At 46.2% G+C, this 27,259-nt stretch overlaps 1 protein-coding gene across 1 annotated transcript in view; it reads right to left on the reverse strand.

Moving 5' to 3' along the window:
- GPC1 (glypican 1) overlaps positions 1-27,259 on the reverse strand; it is a 188,539-nt gene that overhangs the window by 95,006 nt on the left and 66,274 nt on the right. Inside the window, exon 2 of the mRNA XM_032192909.1 lies at positions 1,682-1,840. Coding sequence (XP_032048800.1) covers positions 1,682-1,840 — 159 coding nt within the window. The remainder of the gene's footprint in view (positions 1-1,681; positions 1,841-27,259) is intronic.

Genomic DNA, 27,259 nt, shown 5'->3' on the forward strand with positions numbered 1-27,259 from the left:
CTGAAGTAATACTTAGCTTATTGAACGTATATATTGTTCGATGTTTAAAAAAACAAACACAAACAAAACAAAGAAAACCCCAAACCCTTGGCTACGTACCACAAAAATTAATGTATATTTTTGTAAAATACTAGAAAAAAAATAGAGAAAACCCTCACATGTCTTAATTGGCTTCTCAACATAAGCATCCCCCACCCCCGATAAGCTTGTTTTTGCATACTATTATTTTTATTGCTGTTATTATTAATCCACCAAACCATCGCACTCACATTAAACTGGTCCTTCACTAGCTAATTTCTGCTCAGCAACGTGATCTCAAAGCTTTCCACCAAGTTTTACACTCACGTGATACAGATAGAAGGATGTTGGAGTGTCTGGGGCAAAAAGTAAAGGCCAGATGTACCAGCCAAAATCTGCCAAAACAGGCAGAAGAGGGAAAGTGTGCTGAGGTCTGGTGGATGTTCTGCATTAATCTCCGTGAGGGGTTGGATTTCAGAGGTCAGTGAATGTGCTCAGCAGCAACAGCTACATCAGGGCCCATTCAGGTGCCAGCCTGAGCAACCAGCATTGTAAGGCTCTTTAGAAAGTCTTGGCTATCGCTTTTTAATGCAGGTGAAAATCAATTAATTTTGGGCTTTTAAAAGAATGCCTTTGCTGTGGTCAACCCTGGCCACACAGTCACAATACATTTTGCAGAGATGCATTGCCTTTTCTTTCTATTCAGTGCAAAAGCACTTAATCTTGGTTATCAGCTCCCTGAAGGTCAGGTTTATTTCTTTAGATCTATTATGTACTGCTTGAAATTTCCAGTTCCACCTTTCTGGCTATTATAGCTTCTTTCTCCAACTCCTATTCTTCTCACAGTAACTCCATATGACGACTGTTGATAACGTTAAGACCACCATGATTCTAAATGACCGACCTTCTTTAAAATCTGATAATAGATACAGTTTCTGATTCATAGGTCACCTCAATTTTGCCAATAAACCATTTACTTCCAGCAGCCTTCAGACCCTGAGGCTTCCTGTGCACTGCAAAATGTTTTCTTCAGGGAACAATAAAAGTAAGAGAGCCATCCTTAGCACATTAGGAGGGCATGTTTGTCCACAATATCTAAAGCGCAATGACCTCTAAGATCTTCACTGCTGTACACCACTTCTGGATGTTTGTAGGACGCTCAAAGTTATAAGCAACTAACACAAACTTACCTCCTTTTCATTTGCAATCTGTATGGAACGAACAAGAAAAATCCATGCCTTCTTATATCCTACCCCTCTGCTGAGGACTATCCAGTCACCTTTACCATATTCTTCAGATTATACAGCTCAAGGCACAGTGCCAAGTCTTACATCACTACCTCTGAAGTTATGCTGCTGTGGTAAGACCTGATTATGCTATGCTTGTAAAAGCTGCATCTGTGCCAAGGTACACACTTTGTTGGTATGAGTGCCAGCCAGCCTCCTGCCATGGCTTCACCAAAGTGGAGTTCTCAAAATGACTTGCCCTTGCAAAGACACAGCCTGAGGTACAATTGCTATTGAAGGCCAACGTTTTACACAAACTATTGAACAAGTTGCAGAAGAATGAGTATCGAACATGAACCCCTTGCTCTAACAGCACCTGGGAAGCTACACAGTGACTGGATTCTGAGCAGAAAGTGAACAGATCAGGTGTTACTTACTGTCAAAGCTTCTGTACTGCGCCGTTAGGATCGTCTGCACAGAGCGACCGGCCTCTTTCATCATGGCTTCAAATTCACTTCGGCTTTTGTTTGCAAAGTTTTCCTCCATCTCGCTGGTGCAGCAGGTATAGCCTTGTGGGCAGATTCGCAGGTGCTCCCCTTAAATGAGAAAATACACAGGTGAATGGCCAGCTCTGGAAAGGGAAGGACTTCAACCCAGCTGAACTCAGCATAAAAACTTTCCAACTCCCTGGTAACCTGGAGCTGCTTACGTGCCTACCCACTAGTTTGAGCTATCCTTTATTACTGTAGTAGTTGGTCTGAAAACAGGTAGAGGTTCTCTCATTGGAGACTGTGAGGGAAGCAAAAGTGAAGGAGATAAAATCCATGTGTTGGGCCAGTAAAAGGGAAATAAAAGTAACTCCTTCTCTGTCTGCCCTAGACAGAGCCTAGAAGACATAAAAGTCTCTCATTAAATGACACATTAATTGTCCTCGTTAGACTTCACATCTCTTAGAGCAACTGTTTGAAACTACTTTGCCAAAAAAAACACAACACAGAATGAAACAAAAAACAACCTCCCTAAACACTATCCCTATCCTGAGAAGGGATTTCCATAACCAGAGAGATGAGAATAGAAGTTTTCAAAAGACAAAGGTATGCTGAATGCCACTAGAACTTGGTTGACTAATTCCCATCCACACATTTGGAAATTTGTCCACTAACTCTTTTTCTTTTTGATGAAAAATCTTATCTCCCAGAAAGAGAGAGAACCGCACCAAAAAAAAAAAAAAAAGAAAAAAGGTTGCTATGACGAGTACTGATTGAATATACCCCTTGCTATGGAAGAAGGACAGGAAAGGTAAAATGACTCAGATGTTAAATTAAAAAATTCTTCAGTATGGGAGCTCCTCCTGTCCCTCCACAACCTCTTTGTTGTGAAGAGGCAAACATTTACATGGGCAGAGTCAGCATCATTTTGAAAATAATTGCCTAAGTTCTTATAAGTCCTTACAAACAAAGACAAATCCACCTGAAAATACACCCCACATTTCTCCTTATCCAGCAGTAAGAATTCATTTGAATGAAATCAAACATCACAGTTATTTTTTTAAAGAATAAAAACCCCCTTGTTTCAAGCACGCATGGAGATAAACCAATTACAAAGAAGTTAATGTGCTTAATCTAATTTGATTGCGATTGCCAGTGATTTTGCTGGCAATTTTACAGGACTGCTGTCTTAATGTCAGAGCTGAGCTGAAACATATATTTAAGATCAAGTTTTATCTTGTGTGCACTGACAGCTTCAAATCCCGAACCTGCACAGTCCTCCAGTTTCCCATTAAAGTCCCAAACTATATCCAGCACAGAGCCCTTAGCAAACAGGTGCCTCGAGTTAAAGGGTCTTTAAAATCGGGCACGGGTCCTACCCTTGTTGATATCATGTAATTAAGGAGAGCAGCGGGCCCTGCTGGCTGCCAGCCCTGCAGGTGCAGAGCAGCAGGAGAAGCACCACCATCACCCGATATAAGAACAGAGCCAACTAAGAGCACCATGTCACCCAAGGCTTCCCATACCAAATGAAATTCAAGTTATAACATTCGGCCGAGACTTTCTCTCATGTGTTTCCTTTCATAAAGCAGATTCCTGGAATTTACTTCCGAGCTCACTTCTCTCAAGCTGCATTTGTACGAGAAAGTTGTTGTGAGGACTGCTGACACGCAACAGACAGGCATGAAAAGGGAGCTGGAATTTTCTGACAAGACACAGCTTTGTTTCCTGTCACAGCAAATTAAAAACTTTCTTTTTGCCCAGCCTCTTCTGTCTGCTTTCTGCTTCCACAGGATTCCTGATGAGGATCAAGGCTTTATTTCCAGTTGTTTTACTGTGGTACCCGTCCTTCCACGCCACCCTTATCGTCTGAGGACAAAGCGAGGCCTCGTCAGCGCCAGGCCGCCTGAAAGGCCTGCTGAGCTGATGGCCCCTGCAGCACCACAGCCCGCAGGGTCAGCCTAGGCCACCACCCACCCTTTATAAATCCCCACGTTTTGGTAAGCCAAAATAAAGCGGTGGAAACCCAACACTTGGGGAGCCCCCTTTCTCCTGACCCGCTGCCAGCACGCAGGCCTCAGCCTTGTCAGGGCCTCCTGCCCCTCTCCCTCAAGCTGCAGCCCGTTTGGGCAGGGGGACAGGTCACCCAGACAGCTGTGGCTGCCAAGTCTGAAGCCGTGGAGAGCAAACGTTGGACTCCAGAAATGAAACACGGGGACAAAACATCCATGGGGCCTGTCCCAGAGGAGGAGGAGAAGGGTGTCCTGGGAGGAAGAGCCCCATGCTGCGCCCGAGTTCCCCACCGGCAAAGGGGAGCAGCACACGTCTGAGGCGTGCTAATTAAAACATGACAGGACCAGACAGAAACCTCCACGCTCCCAGCCCAGGGTGTGTCTCCGCAAAGTGGCATCGCTCCAAGCCTTCCTTAACAGAGCATCAGATAACCTGCAGCCACCAGATAGCAAAGAACTGGAGGGGAAAAAAGGGGAAAAAAAGAGAGAAGTAACTAAAATTGCCTCATTTTACACAGCTTTGGGAACTGAATATAGTTTTTCAAAATGCTTAAATTCAGAGCAGTCTCAATTCCTTTTGATGCAACATTTATTTTAGCTTTCTACAGGCGTTCATATGGTACTCAGCACCACAGCATTTTATATCAGTGGGAAGCAAAGTTTTCATGATTTGTTTTTGTATTTCAACCTTGGTGTGTACAAAACAGTCTTACAGTACTATGAGAACGCTTCACTTGCTTTACTTTTTAACCTGACCCACCCTGGAAACACTCACTATTATTATTTCAACTTTTTTTTTTATTGACTTCAAAATAAACATACTCTAGGCCATACTTTTGCTTTCCCTATATATCAAAGTTCATTTGTTTGCTAACTTGCCATTATGTCACTGCCGAAGCTGTGCTATAAATACCTCTGGGTTCACTTGGCTGGAGATTACCTGCAGATATCTATGGAAAATTAGAGGTGTTTTACAAGGAGTAAATCTGCAAGACACAGCGTGCTTTCCTCTGTTGCTGTGTCAGAAATTTCCCGTTGTCTGCAGCTGACACACTGCGAACTGCTTGCTTCATAGCGCATGCTCCCAGCCTGGGCAGAGCTTTGCAGAAAACAAGTGAGCATGACAGAAGCCAAACTGGCAGCCAACAGAGGCTGGGCCAAATCCCCTTGAAGATGACGGATATATTGCCTGTGACTCAGACCAACTTGATGAGGTCCAAGGGGGATTATGCTGTCCCATGAGAGCCTGTAACTCCAAACCAGCCTTCTCTGCCCAGCCTTCGAACAGGAGTAGCTGCGCTGGGCAGCATGGCAGAGGCACCCGGCGCATCTTGGGTGGCTCAGGTAGCACCAGCTCCATGCTGTCTTACACGCTCCAGATTTAAGACACGAACTTGTAAGTACAAGAAGCTGCACTTTGGGATACTCAGCTTTCCCTCACAAAGCTATCAGCTTACCCTACCTTAAGCAGCCAAAAATGTGCGGTTCGGAAAGTGGCCTGTGGCCCGCTGGAAGAGCTGGCTCTCCCACAGACATGGCAAGAAGCTGCCGAAGCTGGGAGGGGACGAAACCCACAGACTGTACTGTCTCCTGGAAATGGAGACAGGGCACAGCATGCATGAGAACAGCATCAAACAAATATCTTGCTTATGATTAACTGCCCTGGAGTGGAAAGGAAGAGACAGGAGGCTGATGACAAGAAAATATCACACTGCCTGGTTACGGGCTTGGATTGTCCTTCAGATACCCTCTCAGCCAGCTGGGTTTACAGATCATTTTGTCTATCAAATTCATTACTGTGTTTGAGAGTGCTGACTATTAAATCACTTCACCACTCCCTCCTCAGGGACAGAACCGGGTGCTTTGTGCAGGGCCCCCCGAGAAGAGCCAGGATGGGCAAGAAGGAGTGGGTTCACCACCCCACTTCTCCCCAGGTCCCAAGGCAACTGCAGCCCCCAGCCCATGGGGGGAAAAGGGAAGACCCATGAGTTTACCATGCAATGCTGATAACAAAGCCCTCAGCTCCCTCCGGCCATGTAAACAGTGCTATTTCTATCCTACATGACGTAGGAGACTGAATTCATCACAGTGTTTGCAGAAGGTTTGGGGTTATTTGGATGTGTTAGAGTATCTAAATGCAAATTATTACAAAATTAAACTCTGGGAAGAATAATTTATTTCAGGCTGTGATAAATCCATCACAAGTCTTCCCACCTATTTGTAACACTCATCCCATTCATTTTCCAAACTGCTCCAGAAACTCGTCTCATGCTCCTAATCCAAATCTGACCCCCAAGAGCTCCCTTGGCACCTCCCACCCAAACCCCCTCCTTAGGGTGGGCAGGTCTCACACAGCCAGGCTTGCTTTAATCCCACACTGCTGAGACCCCCCTGCACGCAGCATGGGGAAGCCAGGACGCAGCCCTGGGACTAGGTGCAGCCAGGGAAGCAGTGAGAGCACAGGGTGAGCTCCGCTCCTCTCCTGCTGTCCCTGGTAGGCACTGGGCTCAGTGGTCTTCTCCCTCTGCACTTTTCATTCCAGATGCACCAGCTGGCAAGCCTCTTCCTAACACCATTGCCCCATAACATCTGTGTAAGGTGGTGGGGGACACAGCCGGTCTCTCGCAGGAACTGCTGGCATCAGACTGAACTGAAAGCCACGCTGCTCTGGTAAGGGGAGGGCAACTCAGGAGGTTTCCCATATTGCAGAGGCTGGTGTCAGCTAAGTGCTGGGCGGCCAGCTTCTTTGATTTGCAGTTAGCTGCTGGCAAAGTGTGCTATCTTCTATTTTCAGGTTATGTATTAAGAGTATCGGCCCGTTTGGCTTAGCTTTGCACATAACACCAGGGGAGGCATAGCAGGCCTGAATATTAAGTATTGTGTGGCAAAATTGCAAGCTTTGATCAAAATGCACCAACCTATAGGTGCAATACCCACAAACGAGGATGCACATGGTGGCTGGCAGGGGCTGGTCAAGGAACAGGAGGACAACGAACACAGGTTAGTGAATATGGGAGCCAATGCTGAGAGGGGCAGCTTTGGCTCATCACTGGGGGAGAGGAGAGCCAGCGAGGAGCTGTCTGCTTCTCCAGCAGCCGGCAGGAACCCCGCGCAGACCTCAGCACGTAGCAGGACTTGGGTTAACCTCAGCCAGCCCAAGGCCACCTTGGAGCAGTGGCATGGCTCATGGGCTGAGGACTACGGGGCAAGGCAGGTGCTGCCCTGCCTCCTTTGCCCACGCCGACCTCCCCACGCGGGGGGACTTGGCTCTATCACAGCCCATCCCTGTTTCTCTGTGGTGCTGCTGAGGGAGCAGCTGGGTTTCTCAGAGGGCTGACAACAAAGGCATGGAGTCTTTTCAAGCTGCACACCACAGGTCTGAATTTGTCCTGTGTCAGCAGCTTTTATAATGTCTTACCATCTGATGGCTGATCAAATGGCTTGTGCTATCTGAGATGAACTAATGTTTTCATTCCAGATAAAGAAAACAAGCACTATGTTCCACATCAGTGATAAAAACAGCAAACTGGAAAAAAAAAAAAAAAAAAAAAAAAAAGCTAGAGAATATGCTGCTTCTGTTTAAGCAATGCACACGTCTAAGACGAGACATCAGCAAACACTGAATGCTTGCTCACACAGCTCATCGTTCAGACCAGGATTATACTAACAAAAGTGAAAATCCAAGGGCAGATAATCCGTGAGATCTGCTTGTTCCACTCCTTTCCTTTTTACTCCTACCAAGATTTAATAAACTATCAAAACACTGTTAACCAAATAAGACAACTTAATCTGGCTGCTGGGTGGATTTGGCTCCGGCCCAGGGCAGCACTGCCCTGTAATTGCATTACAGTGAAACCCAGACAGCGAAACCCTGACACGGGGAAGAGACACAGGTATTTCTGAGAAAGACCACAACTGGCATACTCTGGGCACAAGACCAAAAAGGGGTGTGAGGCTTTGGGGCTGCCCCATCTCCTGCAGACCACAGCCCTCCAAACCAGGAGCCTGGCTCTCGGCAAGCCAGCTGGGAGAGCGCAGGTAGGGCTCGATGGGAATTTCCTCCTATTTGCTCTGCTCGTGTATTGAAATAGCTCAGACTCCAAGCTGTCAGCTCAGTGTCATGCTCACACATGGGAAGTGTGGTATCAATTTGTTTAATCCTAGACCCTGATGTCAGAGGAATTTATAAAGCAGGCAAACATGGGCAAAAAAAAGTTAATTAACAGAGGAGAAAAAGCCACCTTCGTGTCCTAGAAAAATATTAAGTGCAGAGTAGATAAGAGAGCCTTCAGAAATGACAGTCTGACAATCCTAATGTCATCTGTGTATGTCTCTGTGGCAAACTGCCCAAAGGAAGGGAACAGAGAAAATGTCACAAGTGCTGACAACAGGCTTGATTCTTAGTGAAAAGCTCTGCATGAAAGCACTTTACCCACTCATTGCTCCTTTGGGTTCTGGGAGCACCATTCCAAATGAACACACCACTCCAGAATACCCCTTCCCATCAACTTCCCCCCCCCCAGTTTCTCATTGGGTCTGGATGTGCCCTTAGCCACAGGGGCCTGACTCCTCTCTGACTCTAAGCTGTGCACACGCAGCAGAAATCAGTGCAGGGTGCAGTGATCCAAGCCTATGTTTAAGGACAAAGCAGGAAGCGCTTTATAATTTGCAGTAGAAAATATCTTTTTCAGTGGTTTGAGGGAGGAATGAAGGAATGCTTTAAGGCCAAATCCGCATGTACCACGAGCAAGGTAACCCCTATTACACAGTGCTGCCTGAACACACCGAGACCTTGTGCTCCCAAAATCCTCTCCCAGACACTGGACCCACTGGCAGGGAGCTGCCAAGCAATTCTCTGCTCCAGGAGAAGTGATCCAACATGAAAGGCTTCATAAGGGAGCCATGTCATGGTCTACAATTAGCACCCTCCAAATATATCAGTCTTGGAAGAAGCCTTCAGTTCAGGCTAGAAAAGTTGCAAGGATCATGGAGGAACGCACAGGGAGCTGACTGTTACGCTCTTTCCCTTTCTCTGAAAAGCAAAAAACTCCTTAAAAAGAGCCTCAGACAAGGGAAGAATTATCTTGTCTCTTCAGATAACACTTGTGGGGATGTATTGAAGCTGTGTGTCATAATCCATCACTATCAACCTCTTTCAAAGTTGTCCTGAGCACATCAGCTTCTCGCCAGATGTTTTCATTTATTTTTTTTCTTCTTCTTGAAACAAAGAGTCCTTTTATCCTCAGCTCGCTGCAAACTAAAATAAGATCAAACTGGAAACCTGTCACTCTTATCGGATGCAGTTTCATTTGTAACTACGTAAATATGTTAGCACATAAGGGGCAAAGCAATTCATTAACCAATCTTTTTCAATTTCTTCTCAGAAAAATTTCTACTAGCTTTTTTCCATCAGTCTGGAAAAGGAAATCTTGGTACTAAACTAAGAGTAAAGATGCAGTCCCCACTAAGAGGTTTAAGAGGTGATAGGGTGATAGCTTTTCCTTTATTCTTCAGTAACAAAAAACAAACACGTAGCAGCAACTGCGTCAAGACAATTATTCATACAATCCACAACTTGGGTTTGGTCCAAAAAGAAAGGTTTCTCCAGTCCCCTTGCTGAAACCCTGCAAGGGAAATGGTAACACTGCGCTTTGGGATAAAGAGGCAGAAAGCAAGCCTACAGGACTGTTGCTGAAGAACAATGAGTGCTTGTGGCCAGTGGCCAGTCCCAATCATTTCAGTGGAAAAAACAGGAACATCTGGACTCTTGTATGGGAGCTACCACTTAGGGACCATTTCCTTTTACTCAAAGCAAAGCTCCTCAAGCAGTAGATACTGATGCAAAGAGATGACAGTCACCTTCCTGGGCTTCAGGCACGTGCCAAGCACCCAGCTCCTGCAAGGCACCCCCCTATTTCTCAGCCTCTGTCACCCCACAGGATGCTGCGATGGGACAGACCCAGCAGAGGGGATGAAGGCAGGACAGGACACCCAACAGAAGGCTGCCCCTGCGAGGACCAGGCACTGCCTCCCTCCTGCCCAGCATCACCAGGGCTGCAGGGCTGGCTCATTCCTTCCCTGCAGGAGAATGCATATGTCCAAGAAGGATCTTCTCTTCCAGCAGCACAGATCTCCCAAGGGAAAATAAACACAACTAAAAAACCCAACCGCTCTGTCTGCTGGTAAGAGTGAAAATGACTCGTGAGCATACAAAAAAGCTCGGTCTTTAAATAGTCATTAAACAAATGAAGCTATTGGATCAGAATCTGATTTTAAGAGTTTGCAAAAATAAAATGCCTATGCCTAAAAATTAAAGAAATTACATTTAATGACAGTCATTAATCTTGAATTCTATAAATGCGTATTCTTAATTTTGGAAGTATAAAGATGCACGTAATGAATTGTCTGAATGCCACGAATTCAAGATTACCCTTTTCAGATCTCTGCAGAAATTTAAGAGACTTTCCCTATGCAAATTTGTTGGTTTATGCTGTAAATGAGGAGTGATTATACCTCTTCCAAAACTGTTTGCTCTATGTGTTGGCAGGGATGTACGAAGGTGCAGGATTGAGGGGGACAAGTTCTAGGTGCAGTGGGCTTTTTCCCTTTACAACTCAAAGCTTTTGTCAGCTCCAGAAACGCTCCATTTCCCCTTAGCTATTGCTTTGCTTTGTTTTGCGAATGTTTTGGCAGGCAGCAAGACTGCAGAGCTCTTTCCTACAATTTAAGCCACCATGAAAGGAAATGGAAAGTATGGGGTCATCTTGTGGGAACATGAATTGCAGACTTCCAGTTGGACCAGACTTGTGCAGCTGATGCAGAAGTTAGAGGAACGAGTACTGTGATCAAGGCCGGGGGCCGCAGAAGCCTCCGACCACGCAAGAGCTCAGCATCGGTAGGAATTCTGCTGCCTTTCACCCCTGCTCGCAGAAGCACGTCAGTGAAACCCGTGCCCTCGTTCTTCTATTTATGCCTCCGTCTGATCTGCCGAACTGCCAAGCAGATTACAGAAAGCTGGCTATAAACCCAAAGGTGGTTGCTACTCTTAAAACTAATCCCAGGGTATGAAGAGACGAGGGCCCTGCTCTAGCCATAGCACCACTATTTTGTGAGCAGAGTCCCTTTCCACAACAGCCAAACATCACCTTTCACCCCTACGTGGTAACTTGGGACCAGGCTTAACCTGGCTCAGCATTCAAACGCCACAGCGCTGCTGGATCTCAACGTGGCTCACAGAGCATATGCCTAAAATTTTACCAGAGAAATTTATTTTAGGCAACTTCTGTTTGAAAACTTAATGGAAGTGTAGTTGTTCTCCCCAGAGTGCAAGGAACAGATGACTAAGAAATGTTGCCAGTATCTGTCTTTCAGCGAGATTAGTGTCGGGTTTGTGTGGTATCCTATTTATAACTTTGACAAACAGCTCACCCAATCATTTCATACTTAATCATAGCTGTCTGCCCAGCTCCCTCCAGAGGAATGCTTTTCAAGAAGTATCTGCCAACATCATACGAACAAAAGGAAGCAAACCACAGTTAAAAAAACCTTGCTCCCCAAACCAGCACACAGCAAAAGCTCACAAACTATATAGAAACCAGGTCTTGGGAAGTTACAAGGCGTAATTACAGCGTCATTATTCATGGTGCTGCACAGCTATAGTTAGTCAGTGTTTCCACTGTAAACCCCTATTTTCATGGAGGTTTGCAGCTCAGCTGCAAGAAATTAGTCTATGATGAAATCTGGCAGGAGAAATTCTAGAGCTTGGATTATTTATTTTTAAACTATTTAAAAATGTTTTTCCCACTTTTCAATTCCTCTCGTATTCCTGGGGCTGTAGCAGCAGTAGTAAAAGAAACAGAGAAACTCTTCTTTTTGATGTCTGGTTTCTGTGCATGTCTCTGTGTGGTTAATGGGACCAAAATGTAAATGTAGCTGGGATCTCCAACTACAGAAGTCTTAAAAATTTGAAGTTATGATTCCCACAATTACAGCTCAATTTTCCTTTGGACACGTTTCAAAGTATTACTATCTAAGGTGCTGATTACTATGCATTACGGTGCCTTTACTTTCAGAGTAAACCCTGCATATCCACCTAGAGAAACCAAAGATGGGTTTACTCTTCATGGGATAGAGCTGTTGATTTCTTTACATTCCTTTACGTCCTTCTTTGAAACAACATTTTCCAGGGTTTATAAAAGATTACTTTCTACTGGACTCGCCCCTAAGCCCTACATTCCCCCAGCTGCTGCCTCCCCACCCGCCTGGCTCTTCCCTTAGGGCTCACATTTTGACATGCACACAGGCATGGCTGGGGCTGCTGAAGAGGAAACAAGACAAAGGGAAAGGAGAAATACCTTGATAGGACATTCCCAGGCAATATTAAATAGAGACTTTCACGACATTTTCAACCATTTATGAGAAATTTACCGCTGTTTGTATGCCTAAGAACATCAACAAAATGCATTTGTTCTTCTCCAACTAGCTCTGGGTGAAGCCTCGTGGAGATTGAGCACCCCCAGCTACAGAAGAGTTTTACTTTCACACACACGGACCATGCTCTAGCAAGGTGCAGCAGTCTCTGGGCACTATGCCTGGCTGTTGCTGTGTGCCACAAGCAGCGCACATCAGAAGGTAGCTGCTTCGAGGGCAATCCCAGCTCAGAGAACAGTTGCCCGGCTCAGAAAAAAACACAACAGTGTAAAATTGTGAGCTTAAAGACTTACAAGACTCAGTTTGGAACTGTATTAGTGTGAATATGCTGAGTATTCATACTGAAATCTTTGGTACACAGGCTTTTAAAAACCTGTAATTTGTCCACACAATTTCATTTTCCAGTGAAACAGATGTCATCTGAAACACCATGTTTCAAACCCTGTGCTCCTGGACCTTCATGCTGGCATATGGGAAACTTGTCCACCTCTGAGGTCTGAACACCTCACAGTACTCTTGCTATCCTTGGAGATCCCTGTGCTGGCACTGAGCCTCCTTCCCCTCAGCCAGCCAGAAGTGACAAAGATGAGAGTGCCTGAAAGGCACTGAAGGCACTGTGCAGCTGCCACCAGCGCACTCTGCAACCTCAATGTACTTTCAGAGGACTAGAACCAGGCCTCACAACACCATCCTATCATTTCTGATTGGGACTGAACATACTTACCTGTGCCACAAATTCTAGCAACCACCCTATTTATGTTGCAGTGAGGATCTGGACTACTCCCGTGCCTTAAAAAGAACAAGGCAAAATTCCCAGCTACACTTGAAACTGCTTTTCAAGGTGGTAGTTAGGAATTCAGAGGCAATAAGATTGCTCATGTACCTTCAATCATTTACAGGAATGTTAGCAAGACCTTGGCTTCAGAGGGCTGGATCACACTTCCCACTGCAACAATTATTACCCTGACATAACATGTTCTTAGAGTAACAGATGATAACGATGCTTTAACTAGTCTCCACAGAGAATAGTTATGATTAGGGAGTATCTTGGAGAAGCTGCCATTCATTAAGTACTCTGCTAAATGCATAAAGATGGGTGACAGAAAAGCGCTGCAATTTCAGGCATTTAAAACTTGAAAAAGGTCCATTCTTCACAGGTTGGTTATTGGGTCTTTTTCACTTGAGTGTCACCAAGGAACAGCAGATTCAGGTAAAATACAAACTGCACTTTTTTTTCTTTACCTCTTTTCCTCAGAACACAAGCTTTCAGTATTCAGCAGCCACCTTAAAAGACTTTATGGGCCAGTCAGTAAGACAGCACTTTTAAAACATGAATAATGAAAAACACGAAAACATGAATTTAGCTCTCCCAGTACTGTGTATCCAAGCAGCTATGTTACTTCCATTTGAGAAAATCTGTAGCATTTCAAAGTGTATTTCATACACTAAGTCCCAGGTACTTAACTAGCCTGAAATCCAGGATCCCAGTAAAAGTGGCAAACACTCCCTTTTGATCCTTTGTTTTAGGAGCTCGCTCTTATGTTTTTCTCTTGAATTATCACCAGATTTTTCTTTCTTGTCCTAGAAAGAAAGAAGGGACCAACCCCAGGATTCAGAGAGCAGTTTTGTCAAGTCTGCAAATTAACGCCACTTCCAGATTCAGCTAAGCCGGTTAGAAATGTCCTTGGCACTCTTGAAGATGCAATCCACCATCTCCACATGTTCACCAGTCTGGCCTCTATTAACACTGACCCAATTCATAAATGTAATTCACCTTTTCTTTTTGTGAGATCCTAGAAGAAGTATACCACCAGTCTGACCAGTAAGTAAATGCCACTACAACTACCACCACAATCAATGTTTTCCAGCACTGCCCTGCAGTATTCTTTCCCTACACACTTCTCAGCTTACTCCTAAGCTGCTGATATAAAACCAGGTATCCACAGACAAGCAAAGGCTCCCAGAGCAAAGGGCTGCACTCTGCAGAGCAATCACACTTGTGTGCAGGTAGCTTGCCTCCCACCAGTTAGCTACCTGGCCATCACTGACCGGCTGGATAGCAAACTGGAGAGGATTTGCTTCTCTGAGCACTCATGGAAGTAACTGCTACACAGTTCTCTTGCTTTAGGTGTTTATAAGCAAGTCATGTTCCAGTCTTCAGGCTTCCCCAGAGTACTGCTAGGGGACTGTTCCCCACCCACCATATGTGCTCACACAGCTTGAACGCCAGTCACAGTGAGTCGCAGTGAACCTAGACGGGAGAAAATCCGAGTGGAAATCTCATGGGAACAGCTGCTGTCACTGGGGATGCTGAGAAACAGGCTGGGCAAACAGCTCTCTCTATATCCTACAGATCAGCTCTGTATTTGCTGCGTTCGCTGAGATCACACGGTCTCAGAGGACTTTTTCATCCTCCATTTCCCAAGGTGTTATGACCTGCCCATCTCCCTGGCTGTGGTGTCAGGCAATAGTAGAGATCATAAGGGAGGCTCTTGCAGCTTGTCTGTGAATGCAGACAACAGATCCATCAGGCTGGGACAGCGACAGTCAGGCATACTGAGGCAGCATTAGAAATAAAAGGGAGCAGCAAGATCTGCACCTTTACTTGCATCCTCTTTGGCCGTGAGAGATGAAACCCCCTTCATTAATTCACTTCACATGCCATTTTTGATCCTGGTGAAATCCTCACCATCAGCAGAGCACACTCCTCCCATGCCTGCAGAAAGCCCCCTGGGATGTGTGATGTGCACCGCTTGGCCTTGCTCCAGCAGGAAAATGGCAGTGGACACCCCTGCAGGTGGGATAAGCCCCTTCCTTCCCTCTGCGTGTGACTGGCTCCCTGAGCTTCCTCAGTGCTCCCTCAGCCCCTACCAACAACGAGCTCTTCCCTCCACACTCTAACTTTTGCCTTCGCCTTAATGAGAGACTTAGGGTGCACAATTAACAAAACCCACACTTTGATCGGTGCTTGCCTCAAGCCGACAGACACACTGAACTGCTGACTTCTGAAGCAACAGCTGACACTGGAAACAAACGTGAAGGGATCAGACCTACTTGCAGAGGAGCTGCTGTTAAAAATCCGGTGCCTTTCCAACGTGATGCAAAGCACTAGCTGGGACTTCACGTTTTTGCCCACCCAGCACCTGAAGCTGCTTCCTTTAGAGTCAACGGCATAACTCCTGCTGACTTCAAAGGCAGAGGGACAGGGCCCTCAGTGCCTTCAACTCTTTTATGTCCCACCTACGTGTTTAACAGCATGTTGGTCAAACTGGGGAGGGCTTTCATATCCATCAACCCTTTTCTGAGCAGCAGAGAGGTTCACCAAAACACAGGGAAAGGCCTTTTGCTCAATTATTTTAATCACTACCACTACACAGCAATTTGTCCTGATGTCAGGAGCTTGAACAAAGTGCCGTGTTTCAGAAGGGAAGCATGCTGCAAGTAAGGTTCTCTATAAACACTCTTGGCCAAACCCAACATTTCCTCCAAGACAGACTTTGCACTCTCTGCCCCAAGCAGCTAACTTGTTCCTAGCTATGGCCCTTTAGACTCTGCGATGAAAGGAACTGGGAAAGATGAGCTTCCTTCACAAGTCCTGATAGTATTTTGATTTCATACTTTTGTTTGCCAAAAGGGCCTTCTAGATGGATTTTAGAATATTTTTTTCAGCCTGAAACGTGACAGTTCAATAAAGGAATACAAGGCTCACAAGAACAAGTTAACAGATTTCCTCAGGCAGTTCAAAGCTACCAAAATTTCACATGAAAGCAAAACAAGACAACAGTTTTGGGATGGGAAAATGATCCCAAAGCCTTATCAATAACACTGGCACTTTTCAATGTATCCCTTTTTCACACTGTCCCCTTTAACTCCTAGTAGAGTCCACTTTCACTGCTGATTTGTATTCAGAGAAGCCATACAGAGCAGCCTGCAATGCAGCACAAGCACTGTATTTTTCAGGACTGATGTCATTTTGGAATACCCTACTCCCCCTCTGCTGCTGCCCAGATGCATCATCATACCAACAACAAAAGTCTATTCTAGTTCTGATGGATCTCTGTTGCCTTTGGAAAACACTCTCTACCATACTCACACATTCTCCTAACTAAATGGAGAGTGGGAAAGCTGTTCATGTAAACCTTTTCTCTAAAACCCCAATATATCAGCAAGTACCAGGCCAGGCCGCTCCTGAGCGCAACAAGCAGAAACAAACCAAGGACTAAGTACAAAGACCACTTGCCCACTCATTTTCTGTGGCATCAATCCTGGCTCTCCTTTCCATACCCTTCAGGTTATTTACTTTCTTAGCTCCCCCTGAACAAACCCTCACTGCTCATGGCAGTGGGTCACGGCTCCCTTTCCAGCAGGAATCCTCTCCCTGCTCAGCTGCAGGGGGCTGAGAGCAGATGCCAGCAGGGAGGCTTTGCTCTAACATGAAATGAATGCACAGTGGTCCTGTGGTTCAGGTCATACAGGAGGGCACCCCAGAAGATCACAGCCCTTGTGGCTTCCCCACCTGAGGCCTTCCTAGTTTACTGCTGGGAAACTTCTGCATTACAGTAACCCGTGCCATTCAGTCAACCTTTCTGCTTCCTGGCAGGCTGTCTCTCTCTTGCATCTCTTGTCCATCTCTCTTCCTCTACTTTCAGCCATTCAAGCTTCTTTGCCATCATCTGTCCCTTTTTGCTTGCCTCATAAATAAGCAGCTGGACGAAGGCACACTAGCAATTTCAATTACCTGAATGCAACATTGAGGTCATTTGCTTACTAGGATGAAGTAAAACCCATCAGCTGCACTGCTATGAATTCATTGTCTCTGCAAGGCAAATGGGCAACCCTGCAGTGCTTCCTTTTAAAAGGAAACAAACTTCCCATAGGAAAGCTCTCAGCATCTCAGAAAAGAAACATTTAATGGAACAGGCTTGCTGAAAGTGCATGTTGCACTGAGGTTTACAGTCAAGTGGTTTGTAACAGTAAATTGTGCTTATCTTCACCAAAAAAAAATAAAAGCAATGCAAAGGCACCGCTTCCCTACTTTGAGCTGCAGATCTAAGATGCAGTGCTGCTGTGCATCCTCAGCCCCCGGCAGGCTCAGGGGAGTCCCCATAGTGAACTTCTGCCAGCTGGCACCGCACCCGCAGACCGTCCACCTCAGGTGAGAGGCATGGTGCTGGTTAAAGCCTTTGACACGACATCCATTTTGGATGCGAACAACAAATTGACTGGAAAAGATAGTCATGGACCAGGAGGAGAAAAAAATGACCACATCCTCATCATCACATTCCCCGTGGAAATCTGCCATGGAGTTAGGGGTCGTGTCAGCACAGCCACCCATCCACAGGCAATGCAATTGTGCACAGACACACACCCATGCCACTGTCTTGTGCAGTGATTCCCCCTCCCCTGGAGAAGCAGCTGGAGAACCCAGTGGGGACGAGTCCAACAATTCCCATGTGAACGTCCAGTCTGCTTATACAGAGTGGACGTGGGGTGGGAAAGCTGGAGTATGCACAATCCGCAGCACTCTTGACATAGTGAGCAATAATTCTCTCCATAACCTGAGTGAAAATATCACTTCCCCAAGGAACGGGGTATTAATTACAAGCCTACGCAGTTTTAGCAAAGCCTGCAATGTTTATTTTGATCCTCACCACCACACACATAAAAACAGTAACACCACCTTTCCGTGGAAGCATTAGACATGACAAACCTTGTTTAAGAAAATGGATTTTGCCAGCAGACCATCAGAAAAGTAAGAAATAACCTGTCTACACTACAGGCCACAACTGTTTCAGGATTTAGCCATTGAAAATACGCCTTTTGTAGCCTGCTTGGTTTGGGAGATAGCATCTATTTTAATCATCCTTGCTCAAGCCCTTCAGAAGCTGCTTAACAGCTCTATTCAGACGTAGAAAGCACAGTCCTGGGCTGTCTGTCATTCCTGCTTGTGATCACAATTTGTTTCCTGCATAGTAGAGGGTTGCTGTCAGCTAGGCTGTGTTTTTTCTTTATCCTAACCGATGAAAGTAAGGTTCTGGGAGGCCCTTACCAGAGCTTAGCACCCTCGCCTTTCCCAGCAGCACAGCCCCTGCTTTGCTCTTGGTTCAGCTCCCTTGCCAATAACCTCTGTGCCAGGAAATTAAGCAGTATCTGGTGTTTGTATCTCCCACTGGTCAGTCACGTTCTTCCCCCAGGGCCTTACTAACAACAAACGCCTAGCTCCAGAGCTCAGGCTTTTCAGCTCGTGTGTGTATCCCTCACACCCTTCAGACCTGCATGGCTGATTTAGAGTCAGCACCCCGGGTCTGAAAGGCTCTGCAGGGAAGCAGCTGCTGTCCCTTTGCTTCTAGATCACACCCAGAATCCTGAAGTTGAATCTGTGAAAACTTGTATTGCTTGGGGCAATAGATTCGGGGCACTCTGCATGGTCACTGCTACAAAGCAGCACTGGGCTGGCCTGAAGCACAGAGGTCATTAAACATGTCTTGAGATCAGGGCAGGTAACGAGGTAAGGGAATTCCTGAGTCTGGATACTTAGAGTCTACTCTCCTGCCCCTCAGGGTGCCTACCTGTTAAGATAAGCTGATCAACATTTTCAAGAATATCGTGTTATTTTGAGTGAACTTCAGGCATCTTAAAGAGGCCTTGTTTTCAAAAAGTGCTGCAGCTCACCTTCCAAAATTCAGAGCCTTCCTTGTCGCAGCACACTCAACAAGTTAAGGCAATGGAAGGAGCCGTTTGGGAACAAATGATGAAAATGAGAAGCACGTGCTGCTCAGGAGCAGCCATGCTTCTGGACCCTTTTCCACGCTTCCCATGTTACCAATCCAGCTGAATTTCTTTTAAAAATTCCCTCTTGAGAAAAAAAAACGAAGTACTCGTGGAGAAAAAACAGGCTGAGCACCTCACTGTCCCTTCAAGCCAGCTGGGGCGGCCCATGCTCCTGCCCTTCTGCCTGCTGAGGTGAGGACACAGGAGGGCCCTCAGCATGCTCCTGACAGGCCGGCCAGGTGGCTGGGCCTGGGACGCTGAGTGAGCAGGAGAAGAAAGCAGCGTGGCAGCTGCCAGCTTACCTGGGGCATGGCTCCCCGGCAGGCGCCTTGTCAACACCTTCAAAATCCCTGAGGACACAAGTCACCCACAGGGTGTGCCTTTCTCCCAGCACAGTGAGGCGGCGAGCAGCTGTGCTGGGACAGCAAAACTGAAGTCCTCGCCACAAGGGAAGAACAGATCTTCTCTGAGCACAACGAGGGCTGCAACGTACTTTGAACTGCGCCTCCCAGGCGGGACTCAGCCATGCAGGCCGATCCCAAGGAGGGGCACAGCAGAGGGTGCAGAGCAGGCGTGCCGCCACAGCTCCTGGCCGAGCAGAGGCTTTGGATCAGTACTGATTGGGAATAGCAGATGTTGCTCAGAGACAGGAGAGAAATCACCACATGAAGCCTTTTAGAAAGCACTAGGGAGCTAAGTGGTGTCTTTAAGGACAGCGGTGGGCTTATACATGATGCTGCTGAGCCCGAATCACGCAGCCATGAGCTGAGCGGCTCTGGTTGCTCAGGGGGCAGAAGGCCATGCTGAGGGAAGCCATCACCCACCACACAGAGCCAAAGCCAGCCCAAAGCTGCTTCCCTCCCCACACACCCTCCTGCTCCACCCTGGGTGCGTGCCGCAAGCCCTGGAGGCATCGCTGGGTCATTTGGATGAGTTCAAAACTTTCCTCAGACAACTGCCAGGACTCCACAGTGCATCTCCCTGTCCTTATAACTGCTCCACTGCTCACAGCCACAAGGTTGCTGCCAGCTTCCCCAGCCTGCTGGCCCCACAGCCAGCCCCTGCCCTGCAGCCACGCCACAGAGCCACCCAGCAGTGTCCCCTGCCACCAGCCTGGCTGCTGATCCTCCCATGGGGAGCACTGCTCCCGGGCGGCTCCCGCTTCATGTGCTGGCTCATCTCCAAACGAGATTCTCTGTAGTCCTGTGGGGGTAAAAACCCTAAGCTCATGGGTGCTAGCTGCACACACGGAGCTGAGGAGCCTCTGGGGGGTTCGGTTTTAGAGAGCAGACTGCAGCTCCCATGGCAGCACGAAGTGCACGGTGAGCAAACAGTCATAACCATACAGGACAGTGGGCAGCATCTTGCCAGGAAATGCCCCCAACTTTGCCATCTCCTACATGACTTCCTTAGATCAGCTGAAATGGGTGTTCTTGATTCAAGGAGCATTTCAAACATATACTGTGCTAGGGTTTTCCATACGGTGACAATTTGTGAATGGCATGGGAGGGAAAGGTGTGAAGTTCATATACAGTGTGTATTCATTTTATGCTGGTTTTACATATTTTAATAGACTAATATAACGAACTATAGTAGGTAAGTTGCAAAGACAGCGCAAGTGGTGTCCAATGGCTCCCAGGTAGAACTGGCTTGGTTTAAGCAGTCATAAACCCAGCATTCTTGACATTACAATAGCAGGCTTTTCCCTGAGCTAAGGTTGCTTTAAAGATATCACCTACCACTGCCAATCAAAGTTCCTTTCTAAATCACCTTTTGGGAAAATGTGCACTAGGACACAGAGGGATAGTTTGCTCTTTGCTGTTTAGGTTTATCCAGAGGAACAGCTCTGAGAAAAGACATCACCGGCCACACGTTCTTGTATGTGACACAGCTCTGCATATCTATTTTTTTTTTTTTTTTATCAGTTCTTTGCTTGGGCTATACATAAACAAGGAATTTACATGTAAAGAAAGCATTTAAGTCAGTAACTGGACTTAGAAAATACTTGCAGCTTCAAAAATCCAAAAGCAAGAACAAAAGCATCTGAAAAGCCCTTTCTAAACCACCCAAGGCACTTCAGACTACAGCATGTGCCTCCTTCCCTACCACCCCTCATTCTCCAGAAACCACAGTACCCAAAATGCAGTCCTGACTCCCTTCATTTCTGCAGCCTAGTTCTGCCTCCAAGACTCCCTCCCACATGCCAACAATATCTGCAATTTCTTTCTCATCTCCCATCCAAGCTCTGGACAGGGCTAGAACTGCTTTGCTTGCAGGATTAGCCACAATCCTATGCATTCAGCCCAGCATGGGCACTGCAGATCAAATACACTGCTTGTTTCCAAAGACATCGCCTCCCCTGCGTTCTTTTTTCCAGTGCCTCTTTTCAAGCCATTATTGATGAGATTAAATTCTCCTCATCCACCCGTCAGCTCACTTCCAGCAGCACACACCAGGAACCTTTCAAAACACCTTTTCAATTCACTGCAACGCCATGAGAGAAGTTCAAGAACCAACGCTTCATCTTCCCCCCTGCTTTCAGCCTCGCCTGCTGACCACCGTGAGAGCAATTGCATAGCCACTGTTCAGCTGCAAAGGCACGCCACGGAGTTAAGCCTGTATATCTTCTTGTTTCATCCAAATCACTCAAGTGGCAACAAGAGACAGCCTTCCTGCCAAATCCCCAGTCCCCCGATGCTCCCCCGGCACTGTGAAAGCTGTCATTTACATCAAGCATTGAGCAGAGTTCATCCACGCTGAATACATCTCTACCACTGCCTTCCTCAGCACCTGTATAACCTGCACGGCACCGTGGTCTGCAGCCTGATGCCTGTCACGTTTCAGTGAGGGCTGTTTCACAAGCACAACAGCTCATGAGTGAGTAGGGGCTGACCCTCCTTCCCTCTGACTGCAGTGTGGTGGCCCCGTTCCTGCAGAGGGCTCGGGGAGGAGGCACACGCACGCACCTGTGTGTGCAGGCACACGTGCGGCTGTACTCCTTCCCCGGCTGGTTATCTTCCAAACTGGAGTCGTGGGAGGCTCCCCTCAGTACCCCAAATCTGCTCTAACTACTAAACCAATAGAACAAACAAAAGGGTTCAGCAGGCCTGGTACAGTCACACCATTTCCTGGCTGGCACTGGGTAAACCCTTTCCTGAAGACATGAAACCCAGAAACAAACCCTGCTCATCCTCAGGGCTACGGAGGGCTTTACGCCGTGCAGTGTGCAAACAGCAACATTTGTTTATTTTGCCCTATACTTCAGCAAGTCTGACTCCTAATGCAGCCTACCTGCACATCTATTGTACACAGTCGTTTTTCAGAGCAGAACTGTTCTTCAGGACTTTTAACCAAGTTTTTTTTTTGTTTGTTTAAACTAAATCACGTAAGAGTGCCCTGCAAAACAGCAGTGCACCCAGGCAGTTACTTCAGGGCCTATTGCACATAAACTGCTTCAAATCTACCAAGGACCCAGTACTGGTGCCACTAAATGATCTCCATGAATGAACATGAAAGCCTAATTCTTCCAAGTTTTCCAGAGAGAAAAATCCTTGTCAAACAACATTACGACCGAATGACAGAGAAGATGCAGCAGGCAGGCTGGCAGCACAGGCTGGGACACAGACGGGTAAATGTTTCTCACTTAAAATCAGACGTTTGAGCCCCACAGCTTTTTGCAACCTGCGATTGCAACGGCCCAGTTTGAAATTGCTCAGTGTCCTACAGTCCCCCAACACAGACCGTGATGCTGAATTCTTGCTACACCACTTTTTCTTGTGAACTTACCATTCCTCATTCAATACAGCCAACGCCATCCTGAAGGATGGACAAAGGACATGTCCCCACCAAACTGCATGTCCCGCCTTCTGTTTATTGCCCCCCCCCAAATGACAACAACAGCTGACAGATAATTGTGATTACTCCTGACCATTAAATGCTTCACTGGAAACCACTGCATGCTTCACCAGTTGGAAAACAATATTTAAGAACTGGATGTGTTTTTTGAAAGTATCAGTTCACTTAAATTGAAATTTGACACACTGTGTAGGGAAACATTAAGATTCACAGTCCAAAGGAAAGAGTTTGTCACCTTTCTACCTTCAGCCACTTCTGTGCCCTATGTTTCTTGTTCAAATAATTTTGTGTCCTTCGTGCAAGGCCTAACTCCCTGTCTTTTTTTTCTACCTTGCAGTTAGAAGCAGCAGATTTGCGGCTGGCTTACCACTTACACCATGGCAAAAAAGCCCTTGCTCCCCAAGGAAAGCCTGTGCTCGGCTGCGGACTCCTGTCCTGTGGCTTTCCTTCAGCTCACTACTGGTGAGCATATTTTCAAGTCCTGGTTTCCACCATGCCTTCCCTGTCCTCCACCTGTCTGCTCTGCTCCTCCGAGCCGACACATTACTGAAGGCTGCAGGATCCCAACTCCTGTGCATATCGATAACCCACCTGTGCCACAGACGAAGCAGGCTGACCCAGGGGACACCACGTACATGTCTCAGATGAAAAGTAAGCTCAGCACAGAGTTGTTGGATATGGGATCTGGCCCCATTAGCAGTGTGTGTGGTGCTGCTTTAAAAATTCATTCCTCTATACCTGGATTGATTTTTTATTTTTATTTTTTTGAATAATAGTCAAGGATGGCCAGGTGGATGTCAGGCCCAAATCTAACCTTCATTAACAGTAACAAAAGCAACAGACTGTTACTAATGGATGCAGTTCTGATACAGAGAATTGGCTGGTATGAGCCAGAACAATTCAGCTGGCCCTCATTTACTAATAGCTAGCATCCATTAATTATCCTTATTGCAGAGGAGTATGTATAAGTGCTGCACAAATGCAAGGGAACTGCACTGCATCATTTTCCACTGTCACAAACTTCCATGGCAAGGGCTAATCCCAAGCAAATCTCCTCCATGCCACTGCCAAGGAAGAGCTTTTCATCTCCTTGTGCATGGATTGGAGAGAGAAGGCATAGATAAGAGATGGTTTGGAAGGAGCTGTGCGACTGCCTGGTCCTTGCAAGACCTGCTCCAAGGGAGTCCAGGGGCAAATTCCAGGAGGGCAGGCAGATGGGGAAGCGCTCGCTCCTCATGAGCGACTAGATCACTACTGTCAGAGCCACCCACATCTAACGTGCGATCTGGCTGGATGCTTGTATGGACACACAAAAGTGTTTTCTGAGCTCCAAAAAAAGTCTGTCTACATACCAAAGAATTTACAGCCTAACTGGACATGACAGGAAAAGGGCAGATGAAGGCAGAGCAGAAGGAGTACCAATTTACTCAAGTTTACATAGGAACACTGCACCAGAGCCAGAAAATGCAGAGCTACTGCTCCTGCATCTTGTATTTGCTCTTTAACCACCAGGCCTGTTCTTCGTGGATCCTTGTGCTGTGACTGACAGAAGTGTACAAAGAATGGCCATCTGCACAGGTTAGGAAAATGCAGTATATCCAGATCCAGAATCTGGAAACTTCAACTTTATACAGAATTTTTGTGATAGAAAAAGGTTCTCTGAATGTCATCATTTCCATATTATCACCGTCTGTACACCGATTGCTATGGCAGTGGGAATTTAAAAGATGTTAAAAAAAAAGAAGAAGCAATTTAAAGATTAAAAAACAGTTTGGAGTTAACAGTCTTGAGCAGTTTCAGCCCCTTGAATTTCTCATTACTTTGTATTCATCTGTTTTCTTTTAAACATGTTCAACAAACTCAGATGCTTGGAAGGGAAGTGCAGTACCAAAGAATGCACTTCAGCACATCCCCCCGGTATGAGAGCCCAGAAAAAACTGGCACACCTAGCACAGGGGAGGGACATCTCCCGTACCCAGTGCATACTGCGTTACATTGCAAACCATAATCTCTGCTTTACCTTTCCCATCCATAGCACTCACCCAGCTGCAGCAGCCTTAACAGATGCAAAGACTACAACAGCAAAATGCTGGTGTATCAGCTGTGTTCCACCAGCAGTGCATCCCTGTCCTGTAGGAGTAAAATATCCAGGGCCAGCACACAGCTATTCTCAAACATTAAGTATGCTGGCATCAGTAAAGAAGGGGCACGCGCAGTATCATCAAAAATGAGACTGTGTCTCAATCCTGCCTACATCTCCCTTTATTGCCATTTTGTGGATTTAACCCACAAGCAGCTTTTTTAGTATTTCGTCTGTCAGCTAACAAAAGACAAAAGGCCAGGAATACAGATAAGCAAGTAAAATGATCACAGTAGTTACGACAATAGCCACCTTCATAAAACCATCTTGCAGTACTTTATGATAAGATAAAGAACCAGAAATTTGAAAGCACTGACTGATACTGTCCTTTGTCCAAAGAAAACACTGATTCCTGATATTTGGAAAGGAGAGCTGGAAGTATGGCTCTTGAGATGGAAACCATTGTGTACATCCAATATGGCTCTCCTGACACAAGCTGAACTCTTAACTACATTGCAAATGAGATAAGCAGGAAGCAGCCAGCCCCAGTATGCCCACTGAAATAGCCTTTTACTGTGCTGTACGTTGAGCTGTAAGATTGATACTCTCTTGCTTTACAGAGAGGCCCCATGTTTATCTGCAGCACTGTCAATTCCAGTTCTGAGACATTCTCAGGCTTGTCCATACCCAAGGCAAACTGCTTCTTACATGCTTTCATGGTGCTTTTAGGTGACCTAGAACATTTGAGAGGTGTTTCAGTTGAGAGAAATACCCCGCCACATTCTGAGATTTTATGTCTGCCTTTGACAGAGTCCACTTCTCGACTTCCCCTTGCATTTCAAACAAAATTATAAAAAGAAATGCCTCCATGCCCTCCAGCTGTGCACTTTTAGCCTTTTGATGAGAAGCCAAGAGAAAAATGGCTCCATCACAATAGGTGTGACAAGGAAAAGCTGTCACGTCTGCTGCAGCATCCACAACGTTGACATGCAAACCCAGCCCAGTGCCAACCAAACACATGTGCCTTGCGGGCTGTGAAATCCAGGCACTAATCTATAAAGGCTGGAAAAGGAAAGATTTTTCATGACTCATGTCAGCACTGAGACTTTTTAGAAGCTGCCATCTCGATTATACCTCACCTCTAGTGCCTCTTATATCTCAGGAAACTTCAGTGAAATCCAAATGCTGCAATGAGAGGGGGAATCCACTGCGTGGATCTTGGCTTAAGGCTGTTTGAGCCGTTCAGTCCCAGGAGGGAGATGGCAGGTTACATCAGTGTTTAACATATTCCAGAACAAAGCAGCACAAATATTGTATAAGGTTGCTCTCTGTATAAAGTGACATGCCATATTTCTAAGCATATACCATGCATTAGTGAAAGACAGGAGAAAGCTCACAATCCTCAGTGTATGGGATACCATGAGCCAGATTTTCACGTTTGAATTCAGCGGAGACCCACTATTATGGCAATTTAAACTATCCAAAAAAAACTTTGTTCCTAATTTGAAGTGGTAGAATGAGTAGCAAGTACCATATCTGTGTTCCTAGCGATCAGAAATGAAGTGGTACAGGTAAGAAGAAACCATAAAACAACAATGTAAGCAGCTGAATAAAATAGGAAAAAATTGCTCATCATTTGCACCCCATCTGCCTCAAAAGGAAATAAAACACCATTGCCTTTTGTACAGGAGGGTTTGCATAAAACATAAGCAAGGTTGTACAAACCCTTGGGGTTTTTAATTTGATTCTAGTTTATCTTTTGATCAGCACATCAAACAATTGTGCAGCATTTTCTCCTCCTGCCTCCCCTCCCCCTTTCTAAAAGCTGTCTGAAATATCTGTACTCGCTCACCAGGGCAGTGCAGTTAACGCCAATATATTTAAAGTGAAACCTCTGCCCAGACATCCAAACACAGGGACATCACGCCTGAAAAAGGTTTCAAGCAGCGTATTAAGCATGCCTGACAGTTTTCTGAGCCTTATTCATGAGTTGAGAGACTATTACTAGATGGAAAAGAGGAAGGAGAAGGCAAAATTATTAACCGTCACAGAGATTGCTAGAGGCCACCTTTCTGCCACCGACATCAGCAGAGACATAAACATCTGTGACCTGTTCCCACCATCTGCAGGTCAAATCGTGGTGGATTTGGATTCTGCTCACACACCTTGGACTACAGTCAACGTCATTTTAGTGGCTATTTTAGAGTCTTTGACCTCTCAGCATGAGCAGAAATCCCAGCCTGCCATTTGGGATAGGCAGCAAGTCCAGAAGGAAGCGGTCTGGAGCAACTAAGGACTGAAGGCCTTCTGGGAGAAGTAGCTCAATGGTGTGATCACAGCTTATACAAAACAGACTGCCTGGCTCATTACGTGTGTGTC

The sequence above is a fragment of the Aythya fuligula genome, chromosome 9 (assembly GCF_009819795.1).
Source record: "Aythya fuligula isolate bAytFul2 chromosome 9, bAytFul2.pri, whole genome shotgun sequence".
NCBI lineage: Eukaryota > Metazoa > Chordata > Aves > Anseriformes > Anatidae > Aythya > Aythya fuligula.